The 15,794-nt window shown below is 36.7% G+C and overlaps 1 protein-coding gene across 4 annotated transcripts in view; it reads left to right on the top strand.

Annotated features, from left to right (window-relative positions):
- The window catches only part of FTO (FTO alpha-ketoglutarate dependent dioxygenase), a 243,140-nt gene that overhangs the window by 97,433 nt on the left and 129,913 nt on the right, over positions 1-15,794 (top strand). For 3 of the 4 annotated variants that reach the window (XM_027467172.3, XM_027467171.3, XM_072043739.1), the window contains exon 8: positions 8,956-9,080. In XM_027467172.3, coding sequence (XP_027322973.1) covers positions 8,956-9,080 — 125 coding nt within the window. Of the gene's footprint in view, positions 1-7,031; positions 7,449-8,955; positions 9,081-15,794 lie in introns of those variants that run through there. The other variant, XM_072043740.1, reaches the window with a different exon arrangement.

The raw sequence follows: 15,794 nt of genomic DNA, 5'->3' as shown, positions 1-15,794 counted from the left end.
GCTACTTGAGCCAAATGTGACAAAACTTCATTTCTGAAACAACTTGGTGAGAGTCCCATTATCACAGGGATATTCATAGACCCAGTGCCTTTAGTACTGTGAGGATGATAAAGGCATTGAAACCCATATGTCACTGGAAGATATGATTCAGCTCTATGTGGTTATCTTGCATATGTACTAAATTGCTATTCTGCTATGGCATGTCTTAGACAAAGCATGCCCACAGGCACTTCTGGACATAAGTGGCTTGCTATTTCATTTGATTGTAGCTAGCAGCTTCTTCATTCTGCAGTGTTTAACCCATTCTGTAACTTGAATCTTCATGTTAAATTATTTCAGTAAAACTAATGACACCAAGAGTATGTCCCAAATATCTGCACATTTTTTTACAAGACATCGCGCTAGAAAGTGTAGTGGCTAAGGTGGTGGTGGCTTAATGGCAACAGGTGGTGGCTTCAGTGATGAGAGAAAAATGTTGGTATTCAAGGTGTTTCCATACTAAAAAGCTACTGAGATATGCTGTTCAAGAAATCAATAGTACGGCAGATTACACTTTCAGTGCAAACACTGAAAGATGGTCACAAACAGAAATGGAATCAGGAATTCAGTATCTAGGCTCGCTGTGTTCCCATCTTTCCTCATAGTTTGGGGACGTTTAAAAATATTTTCTCATGTGACCAATAGTATTAAGCTTAGTGATTCCAGTTTGTGTTTTGAGTGCTGCAAAGGCTCTGGTTTGGAGATTTTGGTACAAGTCTGTAAATATTTTAAGGGAAGCTTCTACATAGCTTACCATACAAAGGCGTCAGTATAAATTAGATGAGTCAAAGCAAAGCCTCGCTTACGTATGGAATTATTTGATTGAAATCAGTAAAATTATGTAAGTATTTAATTCAAAATAGTATTCATTTCCACCAATTCAGCCATTTACTGTATAATTCTTCTGTGCTTGTTTAGAACTGTGTGCAATCGATGACGAAGGTTGTGTCTGCTTGCTGAACAAAGTAGTGCAGGTTGTACTCCGTGTGATTCAGTAGTGCCAAAGGTAAGCTGTCCAGAGCGCACATTAGTGAAGTGAGTCTTGTATTGCATTTTAGCTGATTTCAGCAATAGTAAATAATCACTGAAGCGTATACTGCTGAGCAGTCCTTCAGATCGTAAGTGTTCGGCATAACTACTGTTTGCATGTGACCAAAATGGGAAAAAGGGAGGTGTATACAAAGGAGTGAATTATAACAAAGAGCACTTTCTGCTTCAATTCTTGTTCAGAAAACATATGTTCAGCCATGCAGGCAACAGTTGGGGTAAAGACACACTGTAGGTTTGGAAACAAAAGGCACGTTCTTTTCTTGAATTCACAATGTTTTCAAACATATTCACTTGTTGGGGACTAGCCTGTCAGCTGTATCTTCTTGCAAGCGTGATTTCTTTTTCCTGACTTCTTTCAAAAGCTTTTTCCCCCACAATGTTTTACACTTCATATAATCCACTATGCATGGTAGGCCTGCTTCTGTCTTTGTGCTATTGATGATTCAGAGGTGGAGGGGCCATGCTCTGGGAGAATGTGGCTAAAGGGTAACCTTTCACTCACCCATACATCTGAAGGTGCTAAGCCACTCTTATTCCAAACATTGTGAGTGGGTCAGTTGCTCTTTCTTGATGCGATGGGTTATACTTCACCTTTAGAGCACTGCTGAACTGGTTAGTGCAGCAAAAAGATTTTGAAAGTGTTGGTCTTTATACTTTTTTCAGATTTTTCATTGTAACCACATGGAATTATCCAGCAAAAAAAAATTACTTTTTTTTTTTTTCTTTTCCCCTCTGCTGGAAATTCATTCAGTTTTGGCATGCCAGAATAATGTAAAACCACTTGGTCATAATTTTGTCTCAATTCTGTTTTCCTAAATATATGGTTCAAGACCCCAGTATAGGTAGAATTATATAGGCATAAAGGTAATTTCCTTTCTCATGTAGGAATAAGCTCTGCCTATTTTACTTTACGGCCTTTAAATTCATACAGCTAGAAAATGTATTGCTTTAGCTCTGCAGAGGTAGTTAAATGGTACAACTTTTTAGTGTAGGCGAGACCTAAAGTTTTTATAGAAATGTTTGTGATCTACTCTCTGTAGGATTTTCTAGGTCGAACTACTCATCTATCAAGTCAGGTATTCATCCTTTGTTGTCAGCAGTGAATACCTCAAAGAGAGACAGAGCTCCCTACATTTTAATGCATGTAGGCTTGTTGTATTTAGAGCTTAAACATATGTCTAACTTCAAGCATTCTACTCTATAATTGGGTTATGTACTTGCTTAGTTTAGATGTGCTTAAGTGCTTTAACTGATTGTGCGCTACTGAATGTAATAGGAGAGTCCATGATCTTTGTGAAAACATGAGACTTTGTTCCCTTTACCCTACAAAAAAAGAAATCTTTCATAACAATCTCCATTTCTTTGTATTTTATTTAAATGCAGACATACTATTTGACTCATTTTAATGTTGAAAGTGTTCTATCAATTTTGGCTCATGTTTTATCTCTCTTTAGTATCTTACCTTTGTATGAATTTCTCATTTTATATGCCAGTGTTTCATGTAAAAGTAAAAACAGTTGCAAAGTGTTATATTGGCTTTTGGATTATTCATGTGTTCTGCTGGAGTATTAGTATTGTTAGCTGAATTCAGCAGCCTGGACAATTACTGCTAATGAATGTCCAATTATTAGGATTTCCCACATAAGGCCTTTCAGAGTATGAAAGTAATTTAGACAACTAGAAAATCCACAGACAAGAAAACTCTATGTAAATATTTTCCAACTGGAAGGTGCCAGCAAATACATCCTTGCCAACATATGTCAAAACTGCCAAAAGATCTGTGAGGATGGGGATTAACTTTTTAGCACTGTCATCTTAAGAATCTGACAGGGAAACATTATTAAACGTTTTTCTTGACTGAATATGACTGAAAAGATGTTAACCGTAGATAAAACTAATATAAAGTAGTTAATGATAGTGACATATATTCCAAGTCTGCATCTTTTTCTTTTCATTGAGCTCTGTCAGACGTCCCAGAGAATACCACAGTTTTAAAATAAATTGGCCTTCCTTCTCAAATGAAAGTTGATGTTTTGTCTCCAGTCTGATAAAAGAAAGCACACGCTAGTGTATTGCTTTCTTTCAGGAATTTTTTTGTTTTGTTTTATAGGCTCTTTAAAAGTAAATTGTTTTAGATGTTGCAGTGACTTCTCTGACTCTCAGGAAGAAAACAGTTAATAATAATTTCTTTCCTTTCAGCTCCCTTGAGCCTACCTTCGTTGTACAGTTTGCATATAACAGCTAGTAAGAGTAGAATGTAGTGAACCTTAAACAAATCTATTAGGATCACCATGGCAAGAAACTGGGAAAATGGCAGGAAAAACGAACAATGATTTTGTAAACCCTCCAAAGGTCAGAAAAAGGCTTTCAGTAAGTATGCAGAGGCTAGAAATCAAATCCCATTTCCTATCATAAGAAACCAGTTGTTTTAGCAGCAGTGGTTAATGTACTGTATGTGAAAGATTTAAGACTAGTTGGAAAGCTTTGCTTCTGTTTTATTAGGCTGCTATTGAAAAGCCAACAGCATAACTTCAACTAGGTGCTTTGAGATTTCTTAATGGGCTGTCAAGGGCAAGACACCAGGTCTGTGCTATACTAGCTCTTTCCTGTACATTAAAACAACAGGGGCCAAATGATCATATACAGAAGTATGAATTACTTGATGCTTTCTCTGTTCCATATGGTCAGCCATGTCTTTGGCAATTAATCATGTACAGAATCAGTTGAGTGCTCTCTGAAGCATTGAAGTCAACATTTAGTTGTACCTGTGCCAGTGGGGGCAGTGGGGGTTGCAAGCGTAAAATAGCAGGATGAAGAGCTGCTGGCGCCGAAGCCAGAGCAGCTGGCTTCTATAAACAACACTTTTTTCCTCTTTACCTTTTTTTTTTTTTTTTTAACTTTCTTTGACAAACATGAGCCATTTTTCAATATCATCCAAAACATGAGGGTTGCTGAGTGAATCTGTGATATCTGGCATAGTGGATTAATAAACAAAAGGCAGAGAATTGGGTTTAATGTGCCCAAATTGCTGGGTGATAACTTAAACCATACTGGCTACTTCCACATCTCAGTGAAAATGGCTGCATTTACTCATATTTTAAGTTAAAAAAATTTAAAAGCAAAGAAGAAATGAGCAGTGGTTTGTAAGCAATTACTAGCTTTTTTTATCACATGGAAGTTATGACATGTTAAATTAATACGGCTTAATAGATTACAGGTTCTTTTTTTCTCTAAAAGGCACAGTGTTCTGATTTTGTAGACTTTCATCAGGGTACACTAACAGCAAAATAGTGACAAAGATAACAAGGAAGATGCAGAAAGGCTTAAATTGTAGCCCTGTTTACAGATTTTACACTTGCTGTTTTTCCTTCCTCTGCTAGTTATTGACTGTTGAGAGATGACTGCTACATTAAAGTGGAAGTGATTAGTAAAGATTCAGAAGCTTATCCTATTTAAACTGGTGATGAGTAAATTCAATCTTTAACTCGGAATGAAAAATCTCATTTGTTGACCCAATAACGTGGGACCAAAAGATGAACTGTCCCAAGTGCCACTTCAGCTCAGACTGAAGGCTAGTTTGTTTGACAGAGTATTAGGCTTTGTGTCTCCAGCTATACATGTTTCTAATCCTGAGAGGTCCGTATTGAAGGAAGGGTAATCAAACTTTAAAAGACTAAAAAGGTACCAGTGTGGGGTTTTTTGAGTGTGTTATTGAGGATGCTTTGTTTGTTTGTTTGTTAAGTAGAATAGTCCCTTATTTATGTTGGAACGTAATTTCTTCTGTGTATGCAAGAAAAAAAAAAAAAAGTATACCAGTTATCCTGTTACAATAGCTTTAAGACTAATAAAAAACATAATTTTAAGTGTGTATCCTGGATATAGTAATAGTAATAATAGTAATATATAATTCTAACAGTTTCTATTCAGACATGTCACTGATATATTTCATCAGTGGCAATGAGATGGATATGATATTGGTCTTTTAAAATACATTTCTTGCATAGTAAATATGTCAGTATAGCAATAGATATTTAGTTCTGCCATTGAACCAGGAGGAAGGTAAAGGATATCATTTGCTAAACAGCCTCACATAGAAGACCAGATTGGCAGCTGCTTTATATATGCACATGTACTTTGTGTTGTTTTGTTTTTTTGAGGTGGGTTCTGTGTTGTTGTGTTTTCCTTATTTTTAAGACTGTGCCATTTGGGAATTACAAAGGAAATGCCCTAAATATTTAAATAGATTTATAAGGAAAAAGGGGGGAGATTTGAAGATGTTAACATTGCTATTTATTAAAGACACATGCTGGCCAATGAGACAAGAAGTTGCTTCCCCCAAGTGATAAGCAATTTACGTAATCTTGTTGCTTGGGTTGTCCAGGATATGTTTTTGCCAGCTCAGGAAGCAAAAGAAAGAAAGTTTCAACAATCTGTAAACATTACCACCCTCAAGAATCTCTGCGAGCCCAAGGATGAGATAAGACAGGCTGTAGGGCTGGCTGCATTGTTTGTTTATTCGACTGTCCTCTGGTCCCAAGTGTGCTGAACAACACTGAGTCAGTGTTGAGTCCAGTTCAGAAAAGTGAAGGCTTCACTCAGCGTTGGGCACAGGGGGCCTCTGTAGACAATTATCTGTCATTAAAGAACATTAAAAGGATTGAGACACGGGGTCAGATTTTCTTTGATGGGATGTGCAACTATAGTGATGTTCAAAAGAAGGTCATTCCTGCCCTTTAGAGTAGGGGTGGTATCGGCCGGGTTTCTGATGGATTTTTATCAGTGTTGATGTGAGGAAATGGCTTTCCCAGCTGATAACATCTTTGACCGAGTTTCTTGAACCCTTGACCTTTATCAGTCAAGGTATATATTGAATCCCCTTGTTAAAAATAAATCCCAAAACAAGTTACTTGCAAAACCCAATCTTTCAAAGGAGGGTGTTTTGTAATATAATTTTACCCAGAATGCTGCTTTATTTATTACAATTTAGGATTTTTATTGAGACAATAAGAATAGCGAGTTATTAAGAAATGCCTCTATAAAAGCTACATATCAAACCCTGCACTCGTATTCCAGGTAACCTTACTGCCCTTAGCACTCCTAGGAAACAAGTAAATCAGTTAAATTGCTATGTATTGTTGTTGTATGTTGCTTAATGTACTATTTCACCCTCAAGGTAGCTGCAGCAGTACTCGCAGGGCTCAGTAAAGAAGCGTTTATGATGGCAGTGTCAAACTGCGCTTGACTTGAACTGTCTGCATCACCAGAGAAATGAAAGGTGTTAACAGAAGTCTGGGGCAATATAGTTGTTCTCTCAGTAAAAATTAAATTATGTTCAATTTCCAGAATTATGATGTAGAAGAAGGGGACTTTACATTAGTGGAATGCAGTACCAAAGCTGCAATGTGGCTGGGCCACCAGCATTCATACACAAGCATTACGTGACTGTGAATATTTGGAGAAGTGGTCACCCAGCTTTGCTGACTGATAAAACTCCAATGACATCCTGTTTTGATAAAATTTTAAGTCAAAAGTCCTTAGCAACTATCAGTTCTCCATGGTTTACACTTTGGGAACCACTTATTTATTTAGGGGATCTTGATGCTTTTTGCCTGCAAATAATTATACTAGCAGATTTGTCTGGCATCGCATCATTAAACTTTGTGGCTTTTCTGCAGTCTTGGAGGGAAATAGATTTAGACACCATCACCAGCTTCACCATCTCCTGTGGATTTCCCTGTCCCATTGTGAATAATAAGGGTATCCAAGAATTCCAAAAGGGAAATCCTGGTGTACTGCCTGGTGTGGCCAGTCTGATCGTGCTGTTATATGGAGATAAGTTTTACCTGTAGTGCTGTGTCAAAAGTCTTGAAATACAAATGTTAGAGCCTTAAGAGGCATATTTATTCTGAATGGCAAGGACTGTTCATTTTCATCTCTTGCAGGATGTAAATCTCTTCATCTGACGTGAGTGTGTTCTCACGTGTTGAAGTCCTCTATCAAATCCTGCTTTAACTGTGCAGTTCCTGGAAGTGAGCCTAAGAGCGGGCCTGTTGAAGTTGGTGGATAGGATGGAAAAGATGTTGTAGGTCAATGCAAGGGAAACCCATGTTGGAGAATCCTAATCTGAAATTATTCCCTGGCTTTTTGTTTGCTTTGTAATGTCATAGCAGGGTCAAGAATGTGATCTGTATAGACAGAGTTTTAGACATTTGGTGTTCTTTTGTTTATGTTTTGTTGTTTTTTTTCATATTTTTTTTAAGAAACTGTTCTTTCTGATATGTAAGTTTGGTATGATGGGGTAAGGCCTTGTGGTAGGCCAACCGATAGAGCTAGGAGATGGAGTGGAAGATGGATGCTTTGTGTTCTTTGTTATCTGATATTGGTGTAATAAAAGTATTTTCTATATGAATCCTATCACGCTTGTCTTTTGGAACCATCATCACAGTAGCAAGGCCACTGCTACTTTGCATAGCTTAACAAGTGTATAATCTGCATACTTTTCTAACTCATGGAAAAAAATGCCAGACCAAGAACAGATCTTCCTGTTTTCACAACCTGAAGATAATGACCATTTATCTCGCAGAAGCCCCAGAGGAATCTGTGCGTGTCCACTTGGGCAGGACAGACTGAAGTGTGCTGTGATGCTGAGAAGGAGGCTGTGTGCCGTGCCTGTTCGTCTTGTTCCCATAAAAGAGGCCATGCTGGGGGAAGCATTTATAGTTATTGGTGATATTTGAGTTGGGTTTTGAAACTCACTTCCATAACTGCTCAAGTCAGAAACATATTTTTAGCGTCCTTTTCAGTGGAATAAACTAGGTTTATGTAAGGATTCCGTCCACTTAGTCACATCCTTCCCAAAAGCATTTAGGTACTTTGGTCTGGTTGTGGAATATGTGAATGAAGGTTAGAGTATCAAAGATAATTAAGTGAAAATCAGAGGCTGTTTAAGGAGAGAAAGAAAAATAAATTATTCCCACTGAAGGAGAAGACTTCAGCATGGACTCAAGCTCTGTGGTGTGGTTGGACTGCTGCCTGTGCAGTCAGCACAGCACTGTACACGTCAGTTGAATGAGCATCAGCACGCTCTGGTTTTGCCCCAAGTTTGCAGCCATGGAAAGCAGAGGGGAAAGAAGAGGAGGAAACTGTGAATGAGTTTGTAGTAGTAGCAGGCAAAGGAGGAGTGATGGACTTGGAGTTGACTGGCTGGGTGGCTGAAGGACAGATCTGCAGTTTTGTTGGTTTAACTGTTAATGCAACATTTGGAAAAGCCAACAACTTGAGCTCTGCAGGGCCTGAGCATTAGCCTGCTCCACAGTGAAGTCTGCTGTATGTATTTTTTTCCAGCAATTTGTAGTGTATTCCATAAAGAAAAAAAGATAGAGTTTTGCTACTTGTTTACTTGAAATATTTCATGACAAATGGAGCATGGGGACATGATTAGAAATTCCTTTCAGAAGATAAAATACAAACAGGAATTGTCTTCAGTAGGATAAAAGGGTTGGGGGGAGTCCCCCAGACAAATGCTGTAGTAAGGGAAACACTTCTGATATAATGTGATATAAGAAAATATTTAAAAGAGAAAAGAATTATATCTTTAAAAAAAATGTTAGAATGCACAACGTCTTGTTATGTTACTTAAGGCAATGAGATTTTAAGGTTTACCTTATGTGCCATGTACATTGATTAAGTACTGAATATATGGTGGCCATTTCTAACCATCATTTACTGTATTGATTTGTCAGCAGTGGAAGTGTAATAAAAAAAGGTATTGATTTACTGTCCTTATTTGCTTATGGGCTTTTTATTAATTTTACACATTGTTTCCTATTTCTAGATTATAATTTTTATGTGTTTTTCCCCTTTAAGTCAAGCCTGGTCCTCCATGAAGTTAGAAAAAAGGAACAAACTGAAGAACAAAGGAATGAAACCATCAGCTGCTTCTTGCTAGTTCTTACAGAGCGACAAAGGCTACGTAAAGAGTGGACAGCAAGGTGAGACATTGGAGAAAGTGAGATATTGAAATTAGAAATAAGTCTATCAAATATAGTTCTATTAAACCACTTCTAGGGAGTCAAAAAAAAAATAGATGTTTAAAAAAATTCGCAAGTTTTACAGTTCAACTGGTATTTTTCTCTGAATGGAAGAATACTTAATGTTTCTGCTTCTGATTACAGATACAATTTGTGGGGTAGAATGCTCCTTTACTGTGCTTATGTAGTACAATGTATTGAGAATACCTTGATAGACAGCATAGATATTTGAGGATTGCTGTTGCCTTAAATGCCCTGAGGTTTTCCTTATACTATGAACAATATGAGCAATATGCCCAGCAGGGTTGCCATACTAAAAGGTGTCCATTTTGCCTGCTTTCTTCACAACGCTCACACTTCTTGTGGTTCCCTACTTGTGTTAACCAGATTGTGTTAGGTGAGATTGGCATACATGTACATATTTCTACATGGGTTCTTAAATTGAGCATATTGCTCTATTATGAGCAGGTGATGTTATTAACAATTTTAAGAAGTTGTTCGTGTTTGTATTTCAAAAATTTATATTACTGTACTGTAGTCAGATTAATGTATTTTGGAAACAGTTGCATCATACTTCTAGTTCTTCCAGAAATATGTGAATTCAAAAAAACAAAATTGCCATATGCAACTGTCTTTCCAGCATCTGCCTTCTTCTCTTTACCTGTGGAGTCCATCTCAACTTTTTTCACATTTCTAAAAGCTGTAGATCTATATTTATTTATTTATTTATTCTTATTTATGATAAATAATTACATATAATACCTGTTAGTCTCTGAATTTTTTCTTCTAAATGTATAGCTCCTTTTAAGACCAGGAGACGTCCTGCGCTTACAATGAAATACAGGTTTTAGTCAAATTTTCTTTATGAGACTTGGTTTATCAAAACTAACACTTAACTACTTAACTGGCATGATTTTTGACCTGCACTATACGTTCCAATTAAGAGAGTTCTCCTTTTTTTTTTTTTTTAATGTGTAACTTATGAAATGTCCTGAGGTTTCTTAGATTGACTAGAAAGTCAGTTGTAGATATCAGATCTGACACTTGTCTGTGTTTGCGCTCCCAGTAATTGTATTGATTGCACTTGAAACATTTTAGAAGCTTTAGATAGAAATTAAGCATTGCTACATAGTAGCACCTATTACAACTTAGAAACAGTGTTTTTATAAATTTGCTTTTTTATGCATATGTGATATTTGTTTGTATACTATGACTTAAGAACTCAGAGTAGAAAAGAGCTCAGTAAGGTGAGTCTATAATATTGTTCAGATTGTATGTGTGTTTTGTTTCTTCCTTTTTAAGAAATTTAAGAGAATTATATTGTTTGTGTGTTTTGGGTTTATTTTTTTTTTTAGTTGTGTTTTTTTGTTTTCCATCACCATACTTCATAAATACTGCAAATAGTTTGACTACGTTGGAAACAGAGGAAACCACTTAAAGCTTTTCCTTGGGACATGTGCATCCTCGTTGTGAACCAGAACAGAAAGCTTTCTAGAGATAGAACAAGGCTAAATAATTGTAATGAGTGGAATATCTTTTTCGTGTTTGTTTAGCTTAACAATAATACCCTAATATACTAAGTCAACAGGAATCACAGCAATCAAGAGTCATTTAAAAATAATGTGGTTACAGTGTTTCTGGCCTCCGCTTTTACAGTTCATGATTTAATCGGAGGCTGGAGCCAACGTTGCAGTTGTAGACATAGCCTTGTCTGACACACAAATGCCAGAGCTCTTGGGTGGGGGTAGGGAGAGGCTTAGAAGCAGACAAAGTGCAGGCCTCCTTAAAACTAAACACCTGAAAGAAAATTTCAAGAGCATTGTGCCTTGAAAGTTCTGAAAGAAAGTGTCCTTTGAGTATTAAATATCCTTAATCCTTTTTCTTTCCATTTGATGTTTCCCATCCCAGTGACCTATCTGAGTCTCATCCATATGATCTGCATAAACAGACTGTTACCATACACCTCACTTCACTTCATCAAAGCTTCAGCTCCATGTCTGGAATGAAGCACTGACTGTGGTAGCCATCAAGCATCCAGTGGTGAAAGTTATAAAATGTCCGCCGTGGTACTAGCAGGGCTGCCCATGTTTTAGAGATCAGTCTATTGTGTACTTTGGAATTACATGAGAAAAATGTGCTTGGACAGGAAATAATTAGCACTTGTCAAAGGGCAGGCAATAGGTTACAGTATTTTACTTTCAACAGGCTATCAGGGGATCAGCTAGATTAGATAATAGAATTTTTTTTCCTCTGGAAGTTAAATACAGATGACTCTAATTACCTTACATTGTGCATTAGAGAGCACATTATGAACAGTACAACTCCAAGAAATTTAGGTCAACGAAGGGAGGGCAGCTGGCGAAAACTTTACTCTGCACTTGGCCTTCGTAGAATTATGTAGGCATTCTGTTCTTTCACACGTTTTATTTGTCTTTGTCACCTTAAGTAAAAAAAATAAAATAAATCTGGGAATTGTTAGTATAAACGGGTTGAAACTTTACAAATTTGCCTTTCTCAGAGGAAAAAAAAAAGAAGGTGTCTGTCACGTTTTGGTGTGTACATGTCTACTTGGATAATGCATCTTACCACATCCTCTGCTTTGAAGTTGTACCAGTGCTTCTGCATATTAACCAGTGGAAAGCACTCTAAGCTGTTAGTTCAGCACCATGGTCCAGGCTGCGTGGTAGCACGTAGGTGTTCCAGCCCTCCATCTCGTATCCTATCGACTCGAAGATGTCGTTGGTCTCATAGTTACTGTGCAGGTCTTCCAAGGATTCAAGTTGTTCCCTGTTGAGTGGCAATGATCCAAAAGACTTCAGGTAGGACTCAGTGAATGTCCTCTAAGTGTTAACAGAAATGGTCCAGAGTTGCTTAAAGCCTCAGATTTGTTTATACTGCTTGATAGCGCCTGATGGACAGGTTGTTATAGCTGTTAAAGAGCTGCTCTAGCCCTTTGAACTGACCCTTTCTTAACCTCTGCTTAGAAAAGGTCACCCTTCGGCTTATGGAGGGAGGGGAACCTCGGACTCTACTGTAACAAACAGTGGGTAAAGGGAACAGCTGTGAATTTTGGGTTAACCATGCAAACCTGTGTAGACTTTTTGGGGTCACTCTATGATAATGAAAATTGTTACCAAATTATATGGAAGTTTAACAGCAATAGTGGGAAAGAGAGGGTGGAGTCTAATGCATTGGGTTTGATAAATGAAGTGTGAAGTTACCCATCTGGCTCTAGACAGCCCTCTTTTTCTCTGCAAAAAGGAAACATTTAAAAATAACCATGGTACATCTAGAATCAATGACCCATACAGAGAGCTGGAATAGATCAAGATTTAACGGTGACTGTGGAAGAAATTATCATTTGAAAAGTGAGACAAAGGATGAAAAAGTACAGTTCAATATCTGCACCTGATTCATTTTCAAAAATGGTCTTAATATTTTTAGCCCGCTAATGATGCTATTGACATTTTTTGATCTTTTTAACTGGAAACAGGAAAGTTGTTAATATCATAAAGAAACAGTTTGGCCAAAAAGAAAAAAAAAAAAAAAAAGTAGTACTTGAATTTCAAGAGAGAATGTTGTACTTTTGCACATTGGTGAATGTCCAACAGAACTGGGCAGCACAGCTCAATAAAAATTCTCTCATTCCTCCTCTTAATAAAACTTGTACCAAGTTATAATAATATTGCCTTTAAGGCATGGATGTCATACTCTGCTTAATTGCTAGTAGTTTTTGTTCTATTTTTTGTTTAAATACATTGCTACCAAACTCATCTGTCATCAAGCAATCAACAATAGATTAATTTAAAGGATAATTTAACTACATTGAAAATATTAACTCATAGAAAAAGATGGTTAGTGAAGTAATTATTAAAATCAATCTTTTTCATGCAAAAAAATTTATTAGTCTGAAAGGGTTCTGTTATGAAGCGGCCTAGTGTCCACTATGCTATTTCACTCAGTGAAATTTGCACCATTTCTCTTAAGGGAAATTCAGTCAGCTAAGGAGAAATGTGAAGTTTTGGATAACTATCTAATGATGTGAAAAGTTTGATAGGAAAAACAAAATTATTCATGATAGTTGTATTCTCATAGTTGTGCTAGTTGGATTCCGAAATCTTAATGGAGTTCTCTCTAAACCATCATATAATGACAAATTGACATAGTGAAAACAGAATAAACATTCAATAAATAATTTAAACCAAAGTAAACAGAATTCTTCTGGTTCATGAGATAAACAGCAGAAAAGTGTTAATTGATTATATCTTGTAAGAATCAATAGCTTAAATCCTTGGCTCATTGAAATAATACAGTGAGAAAAATCTATTTTATGAGGTCATTGCTACAACCCATAGCATTTTGTGGATCAGATCACTGTGTATTTTTTAGAGTTATATTCTTCCATCTTTACATAACCCTTCAAAAGAGAACCTCTTACTTATGGCAACTAGTATGAGCTCCTAGTTTCACGTCAAAGTTAACTACAATTCCTTAAAGTTTTTGATATATTTTGTTGTTTTCTGTTTTGAAGAAAAGTTGTTTTTATTCTTGCACATTACCTCTGTCCACATTGGAATTTTAAGTCATGCCTAAGAAGGTAAATGAGGTAGATTTTGCTCTTAGCTCCAGTAGCAGAAAATGTTGATGTGAAGAAACCTTTTCTTCTATAACGAGAGAAAAGTCAACTGGTTAAGAAGTTAACGTGGGCTCTGGGTAAATTGGAGTAGTTTTCCTTCTGTCAGACTCAAGAAGTCAGTAACTGCCAGATTTTAAAAGAAACATGGTAAGGCCAGTTCAAAGACTGGTTGACAAATATCACAGAATATAACTATGTGAAATATGAACACTTCAGAAACAGGAACTATACCAATGCCAAAGCTTTAACAGTTAAAGGACAGAAGTATCGAGTAAAGCCTGACAGAAAGTGGAGAAAATATTTATGTTATTTACAATTTTTGCAGTTGTTTTGTGTAATGTTAGCATGACAGATTTTTTTTCTTTTGTGGGAATCCAGCGTCTATGTTTCTGAAATTAGTAACGATCTCAGTATACACAGCTGTGTGATCTCCAGTGGGATTTTGTAACAGTCGTCCTCTCTAGGCAATAAATGTGTCAGCCGGAATGGATATTCAGTAAGTTAGCAACAAGCATAACAATTAGCAACAAACAAGAACAAATTTTGATTCATCATTTAGGAAATCACAGGGGGGAAAAACAACCGAACAAACAGAAGATTAGATTGGATTTGTTTGATTTTCTTGTGTGTTTGTGTTCTTTAAAAGAAGAAAATTAAACTATTCAGCACCAATTTTGTATCCTAAAAAAAAAAGTAAACTCATGTTGTGAGTTAGATGATGATACTGAATACATCATGTTAATGGAGAAGATGCTCTGAGGCAGACTGAAAACCAACCTTGCAGCTTTTAAATGAACGTAGAAAATGCTGAGACTTCAATGAAGTTGTCAGGTCTCCTGCTGTAGTTATGCTTAGACATCAGCTGCCTCGATTGACCTTTGACTTCTCTCCAGTTCCTTATTGCCAGACTTCTTTTGCTTCGTGTGACCCTTCCTGTTCTCTGCCTGTCTTTCACCTGTGTTTCTTGTTCTGGGGAGTCTTTGAAGCAGCCAGGCCTGGCATCAATAGGTACAAGTACTTTGCACAATGGAAGTACTGCTTGATTAAATCTTGCTGTTTAACAACCACTCTTATTTTCTTTAAAGCAGCTTTGACCCTTTACCCTTGAAAAAAAAATCATTTACAAGCTTGGATATTTACAGAAAATGGTTCTTCTTACCTGGTGATCTCACTATAGACACAGCAAATATGGTATAAAAGACATCTTTTGGTATAAGGACTTTAAACGAATGCTACGTAGCAGTCTAGAAGGAAAGTCATGGAGATCATCTTTGTGTGGCTTTTGTGTGCATCTTCTGTTATGCCACTTTGTGGAGGATTGTTTATTCTGATGGTTATGTTACCATTTTAGTTTAGTTTTAATTCTCTATTTCTGAAAACCCCAACGAGATGCATCATCCCATACCTGAATAACTACAGGGTATATTTTTCCTCATACCCCTTTTTTGATTTAATGCTTTTCTTCCTGGTATGATATATGATATATATGATATATATTATATATATATAATCCTTCTGATATGTCAGAAGGATTTTTCAAAAATGACACTTCCAAATCTGACAAATGACACAATTTAGTCTTAATAGTGCAATTAAAGTTTCCAAAACTATGCGATAAATAATTTTCTTGCTTTACCAGAGTGCATTTGATTATTTTTATTTTTAATAGTTGGCTAAGTTTTTTTGAAGGTTTGAATTTATTTTGCCTGGACAGGTTTATCAAGTCAGCAGGGGTGACATTTCCTTATTTAAGCTTTCATAATTGCAGTACAAGAAAGATAGTGTTGTTTTTCAAGGGGTTTGACAATGATTTGCTCACTACCACTGGGAGATCTCAGTGCTGGAGATGGAAATTACTGTGTTTCCAGACTGCAGGATACTGGAGAGTGAATAGATCACAGAGGTGACAGAGGTGACAAATTTATAATCTGTGGAGACAAAGTGTTACCCACATCATCAGACAGTTGAACCACAAAGTAGCATTAGCATCAGCTGTCATCATTCCTGCAAGAGAGAATGGTGTCTGCCAGGGGCAAGGA

Source organism: Anas platyrhynchos, chromosome 12 (genome assembly GCF_047663525.1).
Source record: "Anas platyrhynchos isolate ZD024472 breed Pekin duck chromosome 12, IASCAAS_PekinDuck_T2T, whole genome shotgun sequence".
Lineage (NCBI taxonomy): Eukaryota > Metazoa > Chordata > Aves > Anseriformes > Anatidae > Anas > Anas platyrhynchos.
The sequence above is the reverse complement of the archived record's forward strand: the minus strand, read 5'-3'. Positions and strand labels throughout refer to the sequence as shown.